This window comes from Panthera onca, chromosome D3 (genome assembly GCF_046562875.1).
Source record: "Panthera onca isolate mPanOnc1 chromosome D3, mPanOnc1 haplotype 2, whole genome shotgun sequence".
NCBI classification, from domain to species: Eukaryota; Metazoa; Chordata; class Mammalia; order Carnivora; family Felidae; genus Panthera; species Panthera onca.
Window position 1 is genome coordinate 15,518,621 of NC_138350.1, and position 23,642 is coordinate 15,542,262.

General features: G+C 53.7%; 1 protein-coding gene across 2 annotated transcripts; it reads left to right on the forward strand.

Annotated features, from left to right (window-relative positions):
• The first annotated feature begins 1,031 nt into the window (after positions 1-1,031).
• On the forward strand, positions 1,032-22,004 carry CABP1 (calcium binding protein 1). Of its 2 annotated transcripts, XM_060612457.2 has the most exons (7): positions 1,032-1,828; positions 13,925-14,089; positions 17,089-17,119; positions 17,394-17,537; positions 18,561-18,670; positions 18,899-19,046; positions 21,542-22,004. In XM_060612457.2, exons 1-7 carry the CDS (start codon positions 1,163-1,165, stop codon positions 21,565-21,567), a joined length of 1,290 nt encoding a protein of 429 aa, XP_060468440.1. In that variant the 5' UTR covers positions 1,032-1,162; the 3' UTR covers positions 21,568-22,004. The 2 variants fall into 2 exon arrangements, with proteins under 2 accessions (XP_060468440.1, XP_060468441.1); XM_060612458.3 differs by lacking the exon at positions 13,925-14,089 and having other exon boundaries at positions 1,037-1,810.
• The last annotated feature ends 1,638 nt before the right edge of the window (positions 22,005-23,642 follow it).

Sequence of the window (23,642 nt, forward strand, 5' to 3'; positions counted from 1 at the left end):
GATGTGCCCAATTCTCATGCATGGATGGCATCAGGGCCAGAGACCAGAACAGGGAGATCCTGGGAGGTTCCCATCCCACCCCTTCCCTTCAAATCTCCAGTATCCCATTACTAAACAAGAGTGGGAGATGGGGCTTCATAAGGTGTAGAGGGAAGGGAACTAGGTTAACTGCACGTGGGCCCTATTCTAAGCCCTCGGCCAGGCCTTTTATGTGCATGGCATCATTGGATGTTACCGAGGAGTTGGTTATGATCATTTACCTGCATTTTAGAGAAGAGAGAGAGGGGGAAAAAAAAAACAAACAAAAAAACCCAAACAAGGTCCAAGAGGTTGATGACACTTGTCCAAGTTACCCAGATGGTAAGTGGCAGAGCTGGGATCTGAGATTCAAACCAGGCCTTTGTGACTCCCTGGCTGCCCACCAAGAGCAGGAATTTCTCTAACATCTGGAAAGACACGAAGGCAGGGGGGAGGGGGGCAACAGCTGGAGGGGTAGCAAATGGCTCCTACCTGAGATTTCATCATCACCAGGCCCTGCAAAGTCCAGGTTACACTGATGCCACCTGGCTTCTCTTCTGCTTTGACAACTGAAAACTCTCTGGCTGATTTACCAGGGTCATCCTGGTCACACTCCGTGGTACTGGAGTGGATGAAGCGCCCCATAGATGCTCCTTCCAGCGGTGTCCTTCCACGCCATTCTGGCTCCCGTGTCTGTTTACACAGTGCTGTCCTGGAGTGCCTTCACCCTTCTTGGGTCTCCAGTTCATGGCACCTCTCTCTCCTCGTTTCCAAAGTTGTACCCCCTGGGGAGTGCACCCCGCCTGCATTTCTGGAAGTTCCAGCGGTTCCGGGTCACTGTGGGAGCCTCCGGGCGCGTTAAGAGGCACTGCCGCCTACCAAGGTCTGGGCATCTTTGGGGCCATTCGCCGAACCCCTTCCCTAGCGCTCCCGGCTCCGCGCCGCAGTGCCCCCTCCGCCGCCAGAGGCCGCCCGGAAGCGGGGCTCCTCGAGCGCGGGGCGGGGAAAGGGGCGGGGCGCGGCGGTACCTGGGCCGCCGAGGAGCCGGGGGTGGGCTCTTCGGGGACAGCCGGCAGCCCCCCCAGATCCGCACCGCCAGCCGCCGGGAAGCTCGGGGCTCCGGGCGTAGAGGCTGCGCTGTCACATGGGCGGCGGCGACGGGGCCGCATTTAAGCGGCCGGGGGACGGCGCCCGCCTCCAGCGCGTCCTCGGGCTTGGCTCCCGCCGGGCGCCCCGCTCTCTGCCCGCCGGGGGCCCCGCGCCGCGCCGCACCGCGCCGCCCCCGCCGGGCCATGCGAGCGCGGGCCCCGCCGCGATGAGCTCGCACATCGCCAAAAGCGAGTCCAAGACATCGCTGCTGAAGGCGGCGGCGGCCAGCGGGGGCAGCCGGGTTCCCCGCCACGGCCCTGCCCGGGAGCCAGGGCTGCCCGGCCGCCGGCTGCCCGGCACCGGCCCGGGCACGCCGCCGCCGTCCGGGGACCCCAGTTCGCGGAGGCCCCTGTGCCGGCCGGCGCCGCGAGAGGAGGGCGCGCGGGGGAGCAGGCGCGGGCTCCCCCAGGCGCACTGCAGGCCCCGGGAGGCGCTGCCGACCGCGGCGTCCCGACCTTCGCCGCCGTCGCCGCTGCCGCCGGCCCGCGGGCGGGATGGGGAGGAACGGGGGCTGTCCCCGGCGCTCGGCCTCCGGGGCTCGCTGCGAGCCCCGGGTCGCGGGGACTCAGCTCCAGCCGCCGCGTCCGAGGCAGACCCGTTCCTCCACCAGCTGCGCCCCATGCTCAGCTCCGCCTTCGGCCAGGTAAGGGCCGCGCCTCCCGTCCGCGCTCCCGGGAAAGGCGCTCGGGACCCTGCCGCGGCTGCGCGCGCCCACAGCCCTCCTCCCGCTGCCCGCGGCCCCCCAGTCACGCTCCCCGTAGTCCTTCCGCAGCCCTGCGCCCTGGCCGGCACTCCGCCTCCCCCGTGCCTGATTCAGCACCCTGTGCGCTGTCCACGCTCCGGGCCTCTTCTGGGCGAGGCACCAGCGCCTCGCCGCCCTCCACCTGCCAGAATAGGCCAGTCCTGCAAGGGAACGACCGCCACAAACCGTCTGGAGATTTTTGCAGGGGTCCGGAGGGGCGCTCCGAGCAGGTGGCGCCAACTCCGGTCTCCAGCCAAGACTGCCAGTGAGCCACCCAAGGGAGCAAAGGGTTTGGAGTCTGGGAATCAAGAATGGCTACCGCGGGGACACACAGCCTTGCTTGGGGATGGAAGACACTAGTCATGAGCTGTCGTGGCCCCAGAGACCTGGGAAAAGTTTGGAGAGCTAGATGGAGACTGAAAAATATGAGAAAAGAGAAGGGTCTGGGTGGGCATAGAGGGGCTACACAGAGCTATGGCTCACATCGGAACTTTGGGGAGATTTAAGAAGTTGTCACTCCAGGGATGTCACTAGGATGGCGGGTGGGCAGCTGTCAAGTTGTAGAACGTGGAATAACACCCTGGCCTGAGTTGATGTGCATTCTAGGGTCAGGAAGGTCACCAGGGGGTCACCAGTGGCTACTCTGGTTTCCTCTAGGCCTTTCTGTCAAGGGTCATTGGCAGCTGAGCATCCGTTCCCTAATCTAGGTCTACAGTTTGGGATGTGCTGCTGGGGAGCGAGGTTCTCAGAAGGGAACTGTGAACTCCTGCGCAAAGCCAGGGTTTCCTCTAGTGCTGAGTCCATAATTAATTCAAACTCACTGGCACAGCGTTGAGGCAGTTCTGCGGCAGCCGAGGAGGGGTGTAATGCAGAGGTCTGATGGGAGAGTTTGCGTGGTGTCTGGAGGAAGAGGGGCCCTGAGTGTTTCTGTGCTAGGATGTAGTGTAGAGAAGCCGTTTCAAGCTCCTGGCTTGCCATGCTGGATCCGAATTCCACGGAGGCCGTGTGTGTTCTGCTTCAGATCTGCACATTCCTTTTCAAAACACTACTCCGTGGTGGCTGATGCCGGCGGAGGTCTGACATGAAGGCAGCTGCACGTGGATTCGGGTTGCGCGGGGCTGCTGTGTGGTGTGATAGGGCAGCCGTGTGTGGCTTTGTTCCTGTGGGGAGCCCTCGTTAGCCGAGTTAGCTGGAAGCAGTTCTCCAGAGTAGAGATTTGGATGCAGGGCTTTGAGAGTTAGTGCAGCGACATGTTGAGGTGGAGTGGGTCTGGGCTGTGGAGTCAGTGACATCTATTCAAACATTTATCTGATATTTGGGGACATCTACTTTGCCCCAGCATTTGCTGGGACCAGGGAGCCAACAGCGGACAAGATAGCTGCGGTGCTGGCTGTTTGGGAGCTCACCATCTAGCAGTGTGGAGGGGGTAGGTCACGGGCCCGGAAGCACACATTTTCTGGCTGTTTTGCTAGCACTATGCCTTCGTTCCTAGAAAAAGAGTCTTTTCTTTTTCCAGTCTTCCAGAATTTGCCTTCATGGGCCCTTTGGGAGCTCAGAGCATTTCAGCTGCCTGCTTTCCATCCTCCTTCTACGTTCTTAGTCATTAATAGTCTCCAGCCCGGTGTTCTGAAATGTCACCAGGGTCACCTGAGTCAGGAAGGGCTGGAAGGTCCCATCAAATATTTACGACCTCCATGTGGGAGCTCTTGCCTCTGGAGCTGCAGACTTTTTCTCTAAAGCTCAGCACATTCAGTGTGGGCTTCCTGCTGACAGCTCTCAGACATCTGCTTGAACAACAACAGCAATAACAACGGAACCTAGCCTGGGACTTTTGTGTCAGGGTCTCCAGTCTTCTTTGCTTCTCTTTGCTTTGAGATTTCTGTCCTTAGAGACAGGGCCAGGACCAAGAGAAGGGAAATGGGATTCTGAATACAAAAACATTCTGATAGAATCTGTTTAGGGCAAAACATAGTCGTGGGGAGGTCTATTTCTCACGTCTCCCAAGTTCTGTTATTTTTTTTAACCTTAAGCAAATTGTGTAACCTTGTTAAAGCCTCTGTTTCTTTACCTGCAAAACTGGGGAAATCATAGTACTTCACTGGATTTTGGGGGAGTTAAATGGAACATGGAGATAGATGTGTACAGATCTTGGCCGAGTGCATGGTTCAGAGCAAGGGCACTGTCGATATTAGTTATTATTGCTATTGTTGATTAACTGCTAAGTGCTGTCCCGGACCTTCTTCTTTCCATTTGCAATAGAGTCAGGGAGAGCCAGGGCTCAAAGTGACACTGAAAGGACCAAGCTAGACTCCTACATTAGAGGGAACAGGAATCAGGATGCTTTCAGTGACCTCCTAGAGCTGCCTGACTGCCTGCAAGGAGATGATGTGGTTTTGAGGTGAAGCCAGGGAATGGTGGTGTGGGAGAAAGAAGAGTTGCAAATTCTAGTCCCAAGTCGGTCACTTCCCATTGCTGTGACCTTGGGTCTGTTATTCTCTCCCTCTGGTCTGGGTTTCTTCCTCCAGAAATGAGACTGACAAAAACTACCTTGCAGAGCTATTAATGAGGGTCACACAAGATTAAGGATGTCAAAATGCCTGGCTTGAGTAGGTGCTGGGAAAAAAGGGCAGCCTTCATTAATGTTATTGTTAATAGAGTAACTATCTGAATGTGGGCCTGTGTAAGATACTTTGAAAGCTGTCTCTGAGCAGGGCAAGAAAGGCCATTAAATGAGCTGAATGACAAGAGACCTTCCCAAGTACCCTCTTTGTGGCCAGCTGAGGACATGCTACCCAGCTGCCTAGAGAGATGCGGCATGAGACATGAACTCAGAATAGGCATGATTTGGGGCAACTCTTGGCATTGGGTTTTGTAAAACTATTTTAAGAACATTTTTGGTTTTTTTTGTTTTGGTTTGGGTTTTTTTCTGCTCCTTAGTCTAAGCTGAGGAAGAAACACCCCTTGTAGAGGAGACAACTGTGTATAAAACCCACAGCTCTGTTCCATCTTTTCCCTTTTTCTACCCATAGAGACATCTCTTCTGATTTGACTAGATTAGCCCAATTCCCAAACTGCTTTGCACATAACATGATCACCATATCTAATGAGCAAATGACCAGTATCTCTAGCCTCTGGTCTGCAGAGGTTTCTTAGTTCCTATAGTTCAGATGAGGGAGGGAGACTATATGGAAGCTTGGGTCCTAATAGATTCAATCGTACTAGGTCTGTGTTCCTAGGATGAGGGCTGTGTATTTTGTTTATTCCTGCCCTGCCCAGTCTCTCCCTACTGCTCTCTCGGAGGGCTGGGATACCCTCTTGCCTTTCATCGGGGGCCTGGGGAAAATGAAAGAGGAGGTCATCTTGGGGTTAATATCAATCCTATACAGTCCTCCAGGACATCCACTTTGGCCTTTAGCTGTTTTGGGGAAGCAACAAGAGTGGCCTGAGACCTCCGTCAGGAGCTCACTAAACATTTGTCAAAGTATCTTCTCATGATCTTATCTTCACAGCAGTCTGTGAAGGTTGGCATTATCCCCCCCACTCCCCCCACCCCCATTTTAGAGATGAGGAAACAGGCTCGAGAGAGGGGAGTGGCTTGTCCAAAGGTCACACAGTAAGTAAATGGCAGGGCTGTGATCTCTGAAGAACCTGCCTGTGCTGCTCCATGCCAGTTCGGTGGGGAGTCACATAAGTGTGTTTCCTATTTGTCAGAAACATCCACAAAGCACCTCTTAGGTTATGACCCAGCTTTCCCTGAGTGTGTTCACACCGGGCTGTCATCCAAGCTCAAATGCTGGTGATAGAACTGATCAGGGCTAGAGGCCAGCCTCCCTCCTAATCAGGAATAATCAGCAAAGGGTTTATCCTTCTCATCCCTCTGATCCTATTATTTCATTCCAGAACTCAAAGTGTAGGCTTCTGGAGGCCCAGGGGCTGCTGTCCCAGTGAAGAGGGATGGGAAGGTGGGGCCACATGATATGCTCCTTAGAGAAGCCCCCACTGTTCGATCCTTTTATTTTTTTTTAATGTTTTTATCTATTTTTGAGAGACAGAGAGAGACAGAGAGAGTCGGGGAGGGAGCAGAGAGAGAGAGAGAGAGAGAGAGAGAGAGAGAGAGAGGGAGAGGGAGACACAGAATCCAAAGCAGGCTCCAGGCTCAGGGCTGTCAGCACAGAGCCCGATGCGATGCGGGCTCCAACTCAGGAGCTGTGAGATCATGACCTGAGCTGAAGGTGGACGCTCAACCGACTGACCCACCCGGGTGCCCCGATCCTTTTAAAAAATTTCTCCTAAAGGTCAAACCACCTGCTCCCTCTAGATCACCAGTTAACCTATGGTCACTCAGGACCACCATAACCTGACCTGTCCAGCCCAAAATAGCTTAAGCAAGCTCTGAGTTAGAATCCCTGAATCCCTTGCTGCCTTAAGCCTCAAGCTAGCAGCATCCTTCTCCCTGAAGAAGGATGGGATTTCTTCAAAATGCATGACTTTTTCCATAGGGGCCTGTTTTTGCCATTTCCCGTCTCCTGTTTCCAAGGACAGGCATATTCCAAGGTTGACAAATGGGGGCTGTGCTCTGGGCTGGCCTGCAGGGGGCAGAAGTCACCAGATCTGACTGAGTGGGTGTTTTGCTGAGTATGGGGGAAGGGAGCGCACAGCTGGCCCTTTAAGATCAATCCTGGGCAGGGGAAGGGGCACCTTCTAGGTGCCTGGCACTGTGCCAAGCCCTTTGTGTGTGTATTATCTCATTAACTGCTCACAACAGCCCAAGAGGGAAGGGTTATTAGTGTACCCATTTTATAAAGAAACTGAGGTTCAAAGAGATTCACAAGTTTTCAAGGTCATAGAGTTTGCTAGGCAGAAGGGCAAGATTTGAACCAGGTCAGCCGGCCTCTGCTTTCCAAGCTCTTAGCATCCGTGTCAGTGGTCTTCAACACTGGCTGCAGATTACATTTACCTGGAGCACTAAACACCACCAATGTCTGGAGCTTACCTACACCTATTAAACCAGAATATCTGGGGAGGCTCCCCAGAGATTCTCAGCTTCAGCTAGCATTGAGAATCTCTGCTTGATGCTGTGGCTGCCTTTCCGTGTATCTGCCCAGGTAGTTAATATGAACTGGGTCTGTACCTGAAACCTAACCCAACTTCCCTCTGGGGTCCCTGGTGAGCCCCAGCTTTTCAAGAGTCTGCAGATGGTTGGTGTTCTAGGTTTGACCTCCAAGTCTTTCCGAAACCCCCAGACTAAGTCGGATTCCTCTGTCTCACATTCTCGGAGGTTTTGTGTTTCCCCTTCATAGCATTTACCTGAAATGTAATTAAATAAGTGCCTTCCTAGCTCTTTAATAGCTCTCGCCTGCCTGCTAGAGCGTAAGCTCCCTGAAAGCAGGGACCGTGTTTATCTTGTTCTCCCCACAGCATTCCCAGAGCCAGGCACAGTGACTGGCACACAAACACTGGACAAATGTTACTTCCTCCTTCCATTTTAATAATTACTCTCTGAGTATCTACCATGCGCCGGGTACTTGCCCACATCTGCTTTAGAAGCAAGATAAGGGGAAACCCCATTTTTCCAGGCAAGGAAACAGAAGCTCTGGAATGTGAGAAGTCAGAAGCTGGCAGACCCTTCTCATGCACCTGAGTCTCGTGACCCTGACCCCCCTGCCCCGCAGAGGGGCTGCTTTGTGCTCTCTTCTGGAGGAACACGTCTTTGGAGAAGACACTTATGTTAGCTGCTCACTCATCTGTTTCATCTCCCCGGTGTTTTTCCTGCCCTTTGGGAGTCAACGCCTCCCCGGTCTCCTCCCTCTGTCCTCAGGGGCTGCCCCTCCTTCTCTGTACCCCCCCTCTGGAGGTTTGGCCCAAACAAGGCTGCTGAGTAACTCCCCTGATTAAACCGTTCCATCGTCAGCAGCAGCGCAGACGTCAGGAGCTATCCAGGGACTTCCTCCCCCGGCTCCCTGGGAGCGAGCCTGTGGCACCTTCTGGGCTGCGCCCCACCCACTCCCCTAATGGGGCTTCTGACCAGCCACTCAAGCTGGACAAAAAAATCCCTGGGAAAGCAGCCTCCCTGGACTGAAAACTCTTTCAGCGACCCGTGAAAGGGTTTTTGCACCGGGGCCGAGAAAGAGTTCGCCTTCCCAACCTGCCTCTGGTGCCCCCTGCTGGGAAAAGCTGGCTGCAGGGGGGAAACAGGGACGCCTCCTCTCTTGGGTCATCGGGCTCCGCCTGTAGGTCTTGAATGTAACATCTGAGGCTTGAGATGAGTTCACATCAAACCTGGAACCCAGAGGGACGAGGAAGAGCCACTCACCTAAAAAAGTTCCAGTCGTGGGACCTCGAAGACCACTCTGACAAGGGCAGCCTCTCAGCTTTGCACCCAGAGGAAGCCCGTGACAGATCTTCACTCAGGATTAGGCGGAGGATGGTTAGAGGGGTCACAGCCCTGGATCACACTTCTACCGGCACTGCCTCCATCATGCCCCCCGCCCTCCCGGTGGTCTCTTGGTTTCCCTTGGGTCGGAGAGACCTGACATAGCAAAGGGAGCGAAGGACCTGATCACTGCTGTTGGCTCAGCTTCCAGCCCCGGAGCCTCATCCCCTTTTGGTAACGAGGCAAGTGTGAAAAATGGAGCGTGATGGGGATGTCACAGGATCTTCCAGGCCTTCAACTGGAACTGCCTGCTCTCAATCCAGCTGTGATTGCCAGGGGGCAATTAGGATGTGTGTCTGTCCCTGAGTTCTTGTGTGTGTGTGTGTGTGTGTGTGTGTGTGTGTGTGTGTGTATGCAAGCAAGCACAAGGCTGGGAGCTGGGAGGCACCCTGGCTTTGGTAGCCCAAACTAGCCTGCTTCCCCTTCTGGGTCTGCTGGCCTAATTCCCAGCTGCAGCTGCCATTCTGGGCCCCCCTCCCTGAAGCAATCTCCCTGCAGATTTGGCAGCAGGAGAGGAGGGGCTGAGGGAAGGGAAATGAACCGGAGAGAGGACTGAGCTCTAATCTGATGTAGATGATCCGGCAGCTTTCCCCAGCTTGCTGCCCTCTGCCATCAGCTCTCCAGGCGATTTTCTCTGTGCCCTGCCCTCTCCCCTCCTGCCTTCGTGTCCTTAAGAAAGTGCCCAGAAAGTTAAACCCACACACACAAACATATATACAATCCACAAAAAAAAAAAAAAAAAAAAAAAAAAAAAAAAAAAAATCAGAGAGCAGGCAGACGAGTAAGAGAGCACGCGCGCAGGAGAGAGGGCTCAGAACGGTCCAGGAGGAAGAACCGCGCAGGCAGATGGAGGCTGGGGTTGGCTGTGACAGGGACTAAGGTCTCTTAGTCCCCAGGAGTCTCCTTCATGGACCCGGGGATCCTGAGAGGGGCTGCCTCAGCTTAGGATGGGCAACTGTGTCAAGTCTCCACTGAGAAATCTCTCAAGGAAGGTATGTTTCTGGAGTTCCCAAGATCTGGGGCAGGGGAGGGGGCATCTTGCCATCTGTGCCAGAGTTGGGACGGAGGGGGTGGGCATCTGAAGCTTGCTACCCTTTCCGTGGGTTCTATCTAGAGCTGTTTCCCTGCCTCAATCTCTAGATTCCCTCCGATCCCAGTTTTCTGTGTCTCAGGCTCTGCGCTGAAGTTGGGACTTAACAGATGCATGGGGGGCTGTTTTGGGAATTAGCACAAGATTTAGGAAAGAAACCGAAGAGTTCCTGGGCTACAAAATAAAAAGCACAGATCCACAGCATGTGAGTGACCGGACCTTCCTGGGGCTGGTAGGATCAGAAGAGGGTTGAGCTGGGCTTTGCCTCTGTTGCTGCTGAGGTTCCTTCCCAGCCGTAGGACCAGGGACTCATTCCTCTCTTTGAGAGCATCTGGCCCTCTCTCTGGTGGTCTCTAAACCTTCAGAATTGTGGGTTTTGAAGTCAATCGCATTGCTACTGGGGTATCCCCTGCCACCCTCAATAATTCTTGAATCAGGTTAGAGAATCTCAACTAGGACCAGCTGGTTCAGAGCCCCGGATTGTTTCCACTGAGAAACGGGATGTTGAGCAAAGGTGTCTGTAAGTCGCTTTGTGTAGTGGATTTATTGCTTATCTACCAGGATGATATCCTTTTGCAAGAATTCCTTTTGGAAAGCAAATCACCACCTCCAAGACATTTTTCATGCAAAGCTGGGCTTACATCTATAGGGTTTTGCTTTAAATGGGCTCTGCTTGTATTTCTAGCCCTCTGTAGCTAAGCCATAGAAGAAACTCATGGATATTATTTAAAGGAAGGAGGAATGATAGGGATGTTTTCTTCCAGTTCTTTCATTTTCCAGATAAGGAACTTGATTGCCACTCAGGTAAAGTGACTTACCGAAGGTCTCAGGTTAACTAATAGCATCTCTGTCCCTAACCCCATACTACCTCCTGGGTCAGTTTGATAGTCTCTTCATTTAGGAAATTTTGAGCCTTTTTGCTCATCATCTTCCTCATTTAGCTAAGCTGCTCACACCAAATTCCCTCTCATCTCCACTGTTCCTTGGATCCTTTCGAGGGTTGACTGTTTCTTCTGTGCACACAGCCCCATCAGCTGTCATCTTAGGAGAGGATTTGGCCTCCACGCAGTTGCAGAGAAGCAGAAACTGACCTGAATTAGTCTAGAGGACCACAGGCTGAAAGCCTCCCCCCCCCGCCCCGGGTTCTGTCCAAAGCTTAAAGAGGTGAACTTAAGAACAAGATCTATCCCTCTGTTCTACCTCCCCTCTTCTCCCTGTACACAGCAGAGTGTTTAAGAGCCAGACTTCTCAAATCTGTTCTTTCCAGCCATGTGACTTTGGGCAAGTTACTTGACCTCTCTGGACCTCAATTCCCTTGTCCATCAAGTGGAAATACTAATATTTGCCTCCCAAGGTGATTGTCAGAAGCAAATAAAAGTGCTGTGCACACTGCCCAGAACCGAGTCCTCAATAAATGGTAATTAGTATTATTATCATCATGATCCTAATGTTTCCACTCTGGGTTTTCTTAGGATGGGGATGGAGGATAAAAAGAAAATAGGAGAGGTTTTGAGTCCACGGAATAAGGTAAAAGACAATAAAACTTCTTGCATTCAATTTCATTTTTCTTTTTGTAATAACAGCAGTTGCTTTCTTCTGAAAAGCCACAACACACCCAGCCTCTGTGATCTCGTTTGCTCTTTTCCACCAGGTAGTTCTCTTGGCTCTTTTATAGAGCAAGGAGCTGGGCTTTAGAGCGTTCCTAAGGTCACACAGCCGAGTGGAAGCGGAGTGGAGATTTTGGAAACGTTGGTCTGTGTGAATCCATAGCTGGTATTTTCTTTTTATTTTTGCCTCTGTGAGAGGCTGCGTCTCTCTCCTGCTGTCAGAAATGTTATTCGTAGATCCCCGCACCTGACCTTCCAGGTCGTCCGGATTCCCACTCACTGCAGCCATTCCTTCCTTCACCTCGCCAAGCGCTTGCTCACTTACTCCCCCGCTGCTTGAATACCTTCCAAGTGAGAGGAAGCTTTGACCTGCCTTCTCTTAGCCAGCTCGTGTTGTTAGAAAGCTGTAAGGTCATGAGGCAGGCTGACCCCTCCTGTTGCCATGCTCCTCTCGGGGAGATGTCCCCTCGGTGCCAGGGGACATTGTCAAGCCGCTGCCCACTTGGCTTCCTGAGCGTGGTAGCCGGGGGGTGCGTAATGGGGAGAGGCGGCCTGCTCCGGGCTCCGTGTGGGGCAGGACCAGGCTGTCAGGTGCCATCACTGGCCGGGGGGAGAACAGCAGCCTCCCGGGGCGACTTGGTGCCAGGCAGTATTATGATCAAGAGACGCAGTGGAAATTCCCCAGCCACCGCGGGTCCCTTCTTCGTGGGAACACATTCTTCTCCATCCTTCTCCGTTCTTTCCTGATTGGCAAATATTCTCCCACTTCCTCTGGAGCCAGAAGTAAATGCCTTCTGGCTCCCGGCACCTCTTATGTTGCATCTCCATCATCGCCGTTGTCCTTATCATCGTCATTGTCATCCCCATGGCAACTCCATGCATTTGGCTCTTACAGTGCTCCAGGCACTGTGCAATAGCTCATTTATTTCTCACGAGAATCCTGCGAGGGGCCGCGTGTATCCCCGCCAGACTGAGAAGGAACCCAGAGCACAGAGAGGTGCAGTCACTTGCCCAAGGTCACATAGCAAGCAAGGGGCGGGGCCAGAATTTGTCCCCGAGACTGTTGGAGTCCAGAGCCAGGGTACTAAATCTCTTCTCTGAGCTCTGTGCCTCCGCTGTGCTGCCTCCTCCTTCCTGGCTTGTGCTCACTCTGAGCCAAGTGTACGAGACTCAGCCAGAAACGAAAAGGCGGATTCTCTGCACACATCTCGGGAGCCTGTTTCATGGGGTCGAGCCGCTGTCTACTGCCAACATTCCTCTGAGCCAGCCTCCCAGTTGGGAAGGTCTCTCTGGATTTGCCCTTGCTCTAGCCTGGGTCCTGGGATCCTGTGAGAGTATGGCTGAGGCCCTGAACTCTTTCAGACATTAAACCAGAATGGCCCTCGGTCTGCCTGACCTCTCTGAAGTTCTGAGACAAGCAGAGACCCAAACCTATTGCATTCACTGAACTTGGGCCTTGCCCTGAGCATGAATTGCTGCCTCCCCTCTGAGGAACCAGGATACTGCTCCTGCCTCTCTAGGCCTGGGAGAGGCTTAGGAGGTTGGAAGGGAGTCTAGTCTGGAGCCCCAGAGCGCGGGGCTTTGGGGAGAAGATGCACTGGAGGAGAGGGGAGATGATGTAAGCTGGGAGAGACTGTTCAGGTTCTCAGCCTGGGAGGACAGGCCGCCCGCTACATCACAGGATCTTCTCCTGGGCATGATCTTCTGTGAGCTGGAGGAACCTGGCAGCAAGTGGGGTACAGTAGGACAGAGGGTAGGGTGGGCAGCTCTGGGGTTCTTGGGCAAAGACGGCCCTTCAAGTTTCAGCTGCTCTGTTTCTCCTTGAAAGGGTTGCCTCTAAGTCCAAGCTCATCCAAGCTCAGGACTGAAGGCAGAGTGCCCTGGCCTGGATCCTGGGGGGCCTTGGGCATCCTGGGGAGGCCAGGGTGGACTAGAATGTTGTGTCTGGATGCTGCTGTTGTCCTAAGGGGACCGTCTGTGGGGGGTGCTGACTTTTTATAGCTGCATGGGAACTGTCAGGGAGGAGGAGAGGAGGGCCAGGGCCTGAAAGCACAGCTATATTCGGTAAGCAGAGAGAGGGCCCCTGCCTCAGCCTCTAGAGGCCGGGCAGGCTGGGCCAGGCAGGGAGCCAGAGACAGGAGGGGGAAGAAGGAGAGCTGCTGGGGGCAGAGAGCGTCTAGTCTTGAGGCAGCAAACCGGGTAGACTCTGACCCTCGGATGGGCTTTGCTTGGCCCAGCTGAAGGTCTGGAAACCTTGGGCTGAGTTAAGTAGCACTGTCCTTCGGAGAGGACAGTCCCCCCTCTTGGTTATGTCGGCTAGGCTCATGTGTTTGCACCTGCCAGTCCGGCAGCCTACCCGAGCCTGCTCTGTGTGTTCCCAGGTCTGATTGTCGTCACTGCCTTCCAGTGGGGTCTGTTGAAGGCAGGGACAAAAGTCAGTTTGGGAACATCTTGGGCAAGGACCGTATTCATTAGTCTCTGAGCGAGCACTTCCCATTGGCTGGAACAGAAGCCTCCCTCTGCCTCCTTCTCTTTCTAATCTTCTGCATGCATGCGAGTGTGTGATTTTGTGCATGTGTGTGTGTTGTGAACACATGTGTGCCCGTGTTCCACACGACGGGTGTCACACCCAGCTCTCCCCGGAGCATCCGTTTCAGGCAAGGATCAGAGACTCCATTTCTTGAACCAGTTTCACTCCTGCCTCCCGTGCATCCCGAGAGCTCTCCGAACCCTACTCTCTGACTCTCCAGGGTCTCCTCTTGAGGAGAGCCCCTTCTAGGACCAGCAGCCAGGCTGAGGCCAGGAGGGCCGGTTGGGCAGGGAGGTGACGCCCTTGCCTCTCTTTTGTATTTGCTTGGTGCTGGCTGAAGATGCGCCAGGAGGAGAAGAGCAGCTACACAGTGGTGCAGACGAGCGAGGAGGGGCTGGCGGCCAGCGGCGAGCTCCCAGGACCGCTCCTGATGCTGGCCCAGAACTGCGCGGTCATGCACAACCTGCTGGGCCCTGCCTGCATTTTCCTGCGCAAGGGCTTCGCTGAGAACAGGCAGCCTGTACGTAAGTTGGCCCCAGTGGAGCCTCACTCGACTTGCCTTCAAGGGCATAACGAGGTGCTGGGAAGAAGAGGGGCCCAGTACGCAGCAGCAACCCGTGTCCCCTAATGGATGTACCCCAAACCCTCAACTTGGGAATCTGACCCCCAAAGTTTCCCACCCATGGCTGCAAAGCACTGGTGAGTCTACATCCACCAGCAAGAAGTAATAACAGCAGCTCATGTTTTTTGTTTGTTTGCTTGTTTTTTGTTTTTTGTTTTTTTTGTGTGTTATTTTTGAGCACTTGCTATGTGCAAGGCACTGTGCTAAGTGCTTTGGTGCATCTCTTCAATTAAGTCTCAGAGCAACCCTGAGAGGTAAGTACTATGATCATCCCCATTTGGCAGATGAGGAAACTGAGTCAAGGAGGTAACTCGAGATGACAGCTAGTGGGAGGCAGAGGTAGGGTTCGAACTTTGGGAGTCTGACTCAAGGGTTTCCTGTACTCTTAACAACCCTCCTGAATACAATGTCCAGTACTTCCTACAATAGTGGAAATATTCTATAATTGATGCTGTCCAATATAGTAGCCACCAGCCACACGTGGCCATTGAGCTTTTGAAATGTGGCTAGTGCAACTGGGGAACCGAATTGTTAATTCTATTTGGTTCCAATTCCAATTCCGATAGCCACACGCGGCTACTATATGGGGCAACCTCCTTTAGGTATCCGAGCTGTCACCGGGAGAGGGTGATAATAATAATGTCACCAATACGAATGTATGAAGGTTCCATTTATTGAATGCCACACGCTAAACACTTTATTTTTTTTAAGTTTATTTATTTTTGAGACAGAGACTGTGAGCAGGGGAAGGGCAGAGAGAGAGGGAGGCAGAGAATCCCAAGCATGCTCTGTGCTGTCAGTGCAGAGCCTGACATGGGGCTTGAACCCATGAACTGTGAGATCATGACCTGAGCCAAAATCAAGAGTCGGATGTTTAACAGACTGAGCCACCCAGACGCCCCCTAAGCACTTTATATATCTTGTCTCACGGGATGCTCACAAAGGTCTTATTAGGTGGGTACCAGTATCAACCCATTTTATTGATGAGACTATGGCTCAGAGAGCTGAAGTGACCTACCCAAGGCCCCACAGCTAGCAAGTTGCAGATCTGGGCTTTGCACTTGAGTTTGTCCGACGCTAGAGGCCAAGATCTTCTCCCAGACCACATAAGCTGGGGAGAAAGGGGTATTTGTGTGCTGTATTCCCATCTCACCCCTGGGGATGGTGCTCATGGTTTCCCTGTCACCTCGGTGGGCATCCCTGGCCCCGCTTCACACAGCAGAGTGTGTGATCCAGGGGCCAGCTCCCAGGACTCAGCCAGACCAGCACCACCACAGGCACCTGGAGAGGGGTACCTGGCCTTCCTGCTCCTGGCTCTGGCTGTGCACGAAGCAGAGGGGGCTGCCCTGGGGGTCAGCAGTACCCTATTCCCCTCCAGTCCTGCAGAACTGGGTCCTGGAAAAGTGGGAGCCTGCTTGAGGCTTGAAGGGGGGGCGGGGAAAGGACTCATGTCGAAGTGACTTATCCTAGCCAGTGTCCTCTGCATGCATATGGACACACATACACTCACCTACTCGCTCACTTCACTTACCGGGGGTACAGGGCATGGCAAAAATCATCCTTTTCGGCCACCCAAGATCCAAGTCTGATTAGGAAGAGAGTGACGACAATGCACCGTGACAGGCTTTTACGGTGGAAGTCCCGACAGTCGTCTTGCAGAGACACGCATACCTTCAGTGAATCCTGCCCTCAGCTAGAAATACTACCTGAGGGCTGGATAGCTTGCAGCCTGCTCAGCCCCGGCTCATGTACACTCTCAACACTGTCCTGCCACATTTAGCCACTCCTGAGCACAGGGTCCTGTGCACCTGGTTGTCTCATAAGGGGTTGCTCAGCAGCCCCTTTCTAGAAGATTCTCAGATTTTCCGGAGTTGGGGTCCCTTGACCCAGGGCCAGTTTACAGTGGGTGGGCCTGCCCTGACCGTGTGGGCTGGAACAGCCTGTGTGCACAGCTGAGATGCCTCACGCTCACTGTGGCCCACCTGCGTGTCTGTGTTCACGATAGGCGTGCCCACACCTGGTATGTGCTTCCTCAGGGGGGCACGCCCTGCCCCACGTTCCTCCTGCCCAAGGACGGAGAGCTGTGACAGGGAGGGTGGGCCCAGTGCGCCAGTTTTGGAGCTGATTGAACAGGTCCAGTGGGGCATCAATTTCGTGCCAGTCTGTCTGCCTCCTGGGAAGGCCTAGGGTGACTGGCACCTCACCAGCCAGAGCTTACCCCATGCGTCCTCTGGGCCTGCTCTTGGGAGACCTCGCCGCCATCTGTTCAGATGCCTAGACCCAGGGTTTCCTTGACTCCCCAAGGAGATCTGGGCACTGCTTGAAGCTGGAGATGTGTGCTTTGGACCCTGGCAGCAGCCACTGGCACTGGCGGCCCCCAGGGTCCTATGCTGTGTCCCGTGACAGGGCCAGGTGTAGGAAGGGGGTCAAACTGGAGAAGGTGGGCCATGCCCAAGCAGCAGGGCACAGCCTGAAGTCTACCTCCACACCCTTGGCTCCTCCTCCTCCTCCTCTTCCTCCCTGTCTAGTCCCTGCTTTCTGTCCTTCCAGCCCCTCCCTCCTCCCATCGCCTTGCAGATTTCCACACTGTTGTGACCTCCCGCCCACCCTGCTTTATTTACAGGTTTTTGCCTCCAGACCAGCTCTGTTCCCTGACACATCCTTGTGTCTGGAATGGGGACACAGAGGTTCTCTGCCCAGGCTGGATGGGGCTCTGGGGTCCCTGGGCATCTCCCGTGTCTATGGGAGATGTGGGGCTGCAGCTTTTTCCCTTGAAGACGTGGTCCAGGCATGCGTCCCACTCGGTGCTTGCTGTCCCTTGGATGGCCTCCAGGTTGGGCATTTTGTAACTTCTAGGTCGCTCGCAGCTGCTAATAGGACACTTTCTTTTGTTTCAGGACAGATCACTGCGGCCAGAGGAGATTGAAGGTAAGACGCAGCCCCTTAGGGGAAAGGGTTGCTCAGCTCTCCAGGCAGTTGAGGGAAGGGAGATTGGTGGGAAGAGAGGCAGAGACACGTTGGCTTCCTGGGAACAAGGCCTGGTACGGGGCTGGGTATCCTCTGTGGAGTCAGCTGTCAGAGGAGCGCCGTCCTGGCAGCTCCAGGGTCTGGCTCTCCGGGCCAGTGGGCACCCGGGCTGCCTCTGATCAGAGGCTCTGTGGATCCCACCCCCAGCCATGCCCACTTTTATTCTGTTCCTCAGAGCTCCGAGAGGCCTTCAGAGAATTTGACAAGGACAAGGATGGCTACATCAACTGCCGGGACCTGGGCAACTGCATGCGTACCATGGGCTACATGCCCACCGAGATGGAACTTATTGAACTTTCTCAGCAGATCAACATGAACCGTGAGTCCCTCCTCTGGGCACCCTCTTCCCTTCCCGTCCCCGCCCTCCAAGTCCTCTGCAGTCACACAGGCCCTGGGCTTAAGTTCTGGGCCCAGCTCTTTCCAGCTCTGTGACTTGGGGCAAACTACTTACCCTCTCTGAGCCTCCTTTTCCTCACCTGTAAACTGTACAATGAGAGGAGCACAGGAAGTCATTGAGAGACTGTCTGCAAAAACAACGCTGTACGTGGCACACGGTGATTGTTGAACAGAAGGAAGTTCTCATTACTGTGTTATTCTCTGTCTTAGTTTTGGGGCTCTCCCAGAAGCAGGCCCCGAAACAAGGATTGGAGTGCAAGCAGTTTATTTGGAAGGTGAAGGGAAGCATCAGCAGGGAGTAGGCAAATGAGACCACAAAGAGAAGGAGCCACAAAGGGTGAACTCTCGAGCCACCCAGCACCATGAGTGGCCAGAGTCTCATTCTGCTAGGCAGCTCAGGGAGTCAGTGTAGCAAGCCCACCTTGAAGTTAGAGCCCTCATCCCTCCAATGGGGGTGTTTCAGCAGTCACTGGCTGAAAGCTGCTGTGAGCAGGGGGTGGGGTGGGTGTTGGTTCTCCACCACTCCTACCTGCTGGGGGATCTTGTTGAACTTGAGCTTCCATTTGCACAACAAGAGTAAGGCTTGGGGCAGGTGGGCCAGGCTCTCATAACTTCTGTTTCTCTCTCTGCCTTTCTGCTCTGTCTCTGTCTCTCTGTCTCCGTCTCTGACATTCTTTGCCTGTCTCTGACCCAGTGTGTCTTTTGCCCGTATCTTTCTCTCTATCCACCTCCCGACTGGTTCCCTCCATCTAACCCTGGCCACTCCCCTGAGCCATTCTTTGATAAGCCACCTGTCCATGGTCACCTGTGTGCCCTCATTTGGCCTTTGGTTGTACCCTGGACCCAGCACTGGACCAGTCAAGGAGGGGTTCACAGTGCCTTCCTTTGCTTAGTTAGAGGTGGGGAGTGGTTGGATGGATGACCTAGCCCTTTCCTCTGTCTCCAGTGGGTGGCCATGTAGATTTCGATGACTTCGTAGAGCTAATGGGACCTAAACTCCTGGCGGAAACAGCAGATATGATTGGAGTGAAGGAACTTCGAGATGCTTTCCGAGAGGTAACTGACGACCACTGGACAGGCACGGGCAGGGTGTTGTTAGAATTCCAACCCCAGGACAGTTACTTGAAAAGAGAAACTAGAGCCCCGGATCACAGGCCAAGGGAAGGAGCTTGGACAGAGAAGAGTCTCGGGGTAAGGGGGGGGTGGGCAATGATGCTAGAGAAGGGGCCCGGTCTTGGGCCCCCCACGTTGTAGCTACCCCTTTCTCCTCCCTGCCCTCTCTAGTTTGACACCAATGGTGATGGAGAGATAAGCACCAGTGAGTTGCGGGAGGCCATGAGGAAACTCCTGGGCCATCAGGTGGGACACCGAGACATAGAGGAAATTATCCGAGATGTGGACCTCAACGGGGATGGACGAGTAGACTTTGAAGGTAGGTGGGGTTTGAACGTGGGAGAGAAACCAAGGCAGTAGTGGCCATACGTGGAGACTTCCAACTGTGTATCCATCATGACTCCATCTTTCCATGCCCCTACCCTTCCATTCTTGTACCCCTCCATCTATGCACCCCTGTAATCCACCTTCCCATTCATCCCTTCACCCAACCATCCGTTGGTCCATCTTGCCAAATCTATCTCTCCATCTGTTCCATCCATCTCTTCATGTGTCCATGTGTCTATCCATTCATCCATCTCTAAAAAATTATCCATACAATCATTTATTCATACATATGTATATGTTTATGTCTGTGTGTATATCTGGTTCCTCAGGCTGAATCCCTCTTTTCTGGGCTTTCGCAGCACCTCAGGCTCACCCTCATCCTTCACACTGCCCCCCACCACGTGCTAGGTGTACCTCTGCTTGACTGAACTTTTTGAGAAGAACACCATTTTCTTTATCTCTGTATTTCCTCATAATTCAGTACCTGGCACACAGCTAATGCTCAGTAAAAGCTTTTGTTTCTTTTTTTTTTTTTTTAAAGGAATCAGGAATCATTATACTAGCTACCATTTATTGTACATGTATTATGTACCAGTCACCGCACCAAGTACACTTACCTACATTATCCCATTTTATTTTCACAACAACTATCTGGATTGCCACTATTGTGGCCTCGTGTTACATATGAGGAAATTGAAGCTCAGAGAAGTCATAGGACTCGCTTGAAATTGCCAGACTGTTAAGACGCGGAGCTGGATCATAAACCAGGCCTGGGATCTCAACATATGTAACCCTGCAAGATACTGCTCAAGACAGCTATGGGATCTAGGGCAAAAATACAGTAAAACGTTCACTCTGTGCTCCGGGAACTTGCCTTCTGAGCAGAGAGACAAGATAAACATGTACCAGGACGTGCGTGTGTCCAGAACACAAAAGTTGGAAGGCCTTTTCTGGGGAGCAGTTAGACTCAAGTTTGAGGAGAGTGTGGCTATATGGAAAGAAGGCTTTGCTGCCACCAGATCTGAAAATTTCAGGTTGTCCGTGTCCCGGTAGTGCCCCCTCACAGATGGCAGCCCTTCCCTGCAAGCCCAGCATCCCCCATCCATTCTGCTCGTATGTATTGCATACATAGTATGTATACCTACTGTGTGTTGAGATCTGCCTTGAGAGCCCAAGACCAGCAAGGAAGACAGATGCCAACGCTGTAGTCCCTGCTGTTTTGGGGGAAATACAGTGAGCTGTGGAGTACAGGGGCGAGGCATCTTGCCAAGCTGGAGGGGGGATCAGGGAAGGTTTCCTGGAGGAGGCTATAAATAAATAGAGCTCTAAGAGATGAGTAGGAGCCACCAGGTGAAGCAGAAGGAAAGGGTATTTACCCAAATGAATTGAAACTTACGTCCACACAGAAACCTGCACACAGATGTTTATAGCAGCGTTATTCATAATTGCCCAAACCTGGAAGCAACCAAGATGCCCTTCGGTTGGTGAGTGGATAAAGGGTGACAATGGCATATTATTCACACTAAAAATAAATGAGCCATCAAGCCGTGAAAAGACACGGAGAAATCTTAAGTGCGTATCGCTAAGTGAGAGAAGTCAATCTGAAAAGGCTACGTAGTGTGTGATTCCAACTGTATGACATTCTTGAAAAGATAAAACTATGGAGACGGTGAAAAGATCAGTGGTTGCTAAGGGTTGTGCGGTGGGGGAGGTATGAATAGGTGGAGCACAGAGGATTTTCAAGGCAGTGAAACCGTTCTGTATGACACTGTAATAGTGGATACACGTCATTATACATTCGCCCCAACCCACAGAATGTGCGGCACGAAGCCTGAACTTGAATGTTACTGTGGCCTCTGGGTGCTAATGCTGTGTCAGCGTGGGTTCATCGATTAGAACAAATGTCCCACTCTGGTGCCGGATGTCGATAGTAGGGGAGGCCGTAGGCTGGGAAGGCAGGGTGCATATGGGAACTCTGTACTTTCTGCTTAATGTTGCCGTGAACCTAAAACTGCTGTAAAAAAAAAAAAAATCAAGTCTAGTTAAAAGAAAAAGAAGAGAGAGGGGACGAGTGCAGGCAAGCTGAGAGGTGGAGGGAGAGTGAGTGTGCCAGCTGCACCGACAGGGAGATCCGTGTGTGGTTGGAGGGTAATGGATTGGGGGTGAGCTTGTGAGAGCCGCGTCAGCTGGGGCCACAGCTGGGAGGGCCTGGAGGTCACATCAGGATATTGGACGTTATCCAGTGGGGAGCCTGGGAGGTTTCAGAGGGGTCAGGTATGCAGATGAGAAAGCCCCCATCCTGGGGCCCAGCTGCTGTGCGCAAGATGGACTGGGAGAGACCGGAGGGCCGTAGGGGACCAGCCCCGAGGTAGGAGCTATGTCAATGGAGGGGGGGCGCTCAGATCCGAGGGAGACTTGGAGGCTGTGTCCTGAGCTGGGCCTGACGGCTCCTTTCTCCCCACCCGGTCCTGTCCTGTGCCCTCCCAGAGTTTGTCCGGATGATGTCCCGCTGAGGCCGTGAGGGCCCCTCCAGGACTGCCAAGCTCCCCCCCGGGCGGGAGAAGAGGAGCCAGAGCGCGCCTCACCCCGCCGTAGCCGCCGAGAGCCCAGGATGGACTGGCGGAAGGGGCCTGCCTGCACCCCAGGGAGGTGCCCACCCTGGACCCCCCTCCCCTCCGCACTGTGAAAGACTCACAACTCCTGCAACTGGAAAGGGGGGCGCCCGCCGACGAGGAGGCCACAGTGCCAAGCCAGCAGAGGTCACGCCGGGCGCCAAGTGCCATGGACCCAGCCGCTGCCGGTGGGGTGGGCCAGGGAGCCTGCCAGCAGCCCCCCCGCACAGCATGTCCGCCCCAGGGCAAAGCCTCTCGCCGCCCTCCTTAGCTCTGTGCCCGTCCCAGCTCGCCACAGCCCTGTTCTCTCAGAACCAATAAAAATATTTCCAAGACAAGGGCAGCTGTGGGGGTCTTTGCTTCTCGGGCCCGTGCAGATGGCACACATTTCCTGAGTACTGACCGCATGCCCAGAGCTGGCTGAACAGTCCTGTATTCAACATGCATTTATTGAGCACCATCAGGTACCCCTTCTCATCTCAGAAGCCGGGACCTTATGCCTCTAGCTGAAGGGGAGCCTGGGGGATATAGTGATTTAGCTGGGTACCCAGTTGCCCCAAACAAAGTCAGGCTCTCAAAGAAAAGGAGACTAGAAATTGGGTAAGCATCTAGCAGGGTCTGTCCCCTTCCTGTCTTCCTGGAGCATCCGTACTGGTGGGGAGACAGACATGACATACTTCACCACGTGGTTACAAATTGTGAAGCTTTTATTAAGCAAAAAAGCAGGGATCCGTGGTAGGGTATAATAAGAAGGCCTGGTGTAGTCTGGGGAGGTCAGGAGAGGCTTTCCTGCGGAAGTGATGACAAGGTGTTTGCCATGAAGGAAATCCCAGTGTGTGCGTAAAACAGATGTCGAAATGCTGCTCTGAAGCATTGGAAGCTGGAGAGTATAGTTGTTTACTTGCTGTGTGGCTTTGGGCCAGTCATGTCCCCTCTCTGAACCTCAGTTTCCTCCTATGTGACAGGGGAATAATAAAGGATAATAAAATCCCCAGTAAGTGCTCTTAGGGCATTGCATTGCGTCCCTCCAGGGGCTGCTATTCATATAACTGCCGTGGGAGTGCCCAGCATGGCAGTATTACACAGGATCCGTTTGTAATCACTGTCATTAATTTCTGTCACTGAAGGGTTGAAGGAGTCCAAGGGGGTGTTAGTGGGTGGAAGTCGCCCAGAAGCTTTGACAGGGTGAGGACATGATTGGACAGGTGTGTAGGGTGGACCTGTATACTTGAAGCTTGTGGTTCTCAAACTTTAGCATGTAAGAATCGCCTGGAGATTCTGTTAAGCCACAGATCTGGGCCCCACCCTAGTGCTTCTGATTCAGAGTCTGAAGTGGGGTCCATGAATTTGCATCTCTAATAAGCTCCCAGGGGATGTTCTTGTTGGAGGACCGCAATTTGAGTAACACTGCTGTTAAGTCCCAGACATGGGGGGATGGGGGGGTGGGGGGGAGGCAAGCGTGTTCCCAGGCAGCGTGGGTGGAGGAGGCTGTGGGCTAAAAGCTGGAAGCGGGCGGTGGGTGGGAAATCCCTGCCCCTGCCCGTGTGCTGCGGCAGAGGCAAGATCCTTGTTCTCAGACTTGGCAGGGAATGTGGGAACGACTGAGGGCACCCCCCTCCCCCCGCCAGAGGCCTGGGTAATCCCCATGTCCCTGAGGCCAGGGGGGCTGGGAGTTCCAAATTCACTCTCATGATCCAATTCTGAGACTAAGCCCTTGGCTCCGCGCCCCGCAAGGCGGGCCTGCGGTTCTGCCTGCTTTTGTATTGACTTGGCTCTGCCCAGAGACCTCAGATCTACATGGTTGCAGAAGTGCAATGGCCTTGGAGGGCCAGAGGAGCAGTTCATAGAAAGAGGGCTCCTGTGGGCATCTCTGTCAGCTGATAGGACGAGCCCTTGGTGGCACCAGAGAGGGAAGAAAGTAGAGTCAGGGTGTCATCTAGAACACTTCTTTCCCTGGTGTGGTGACCTCCTAATCA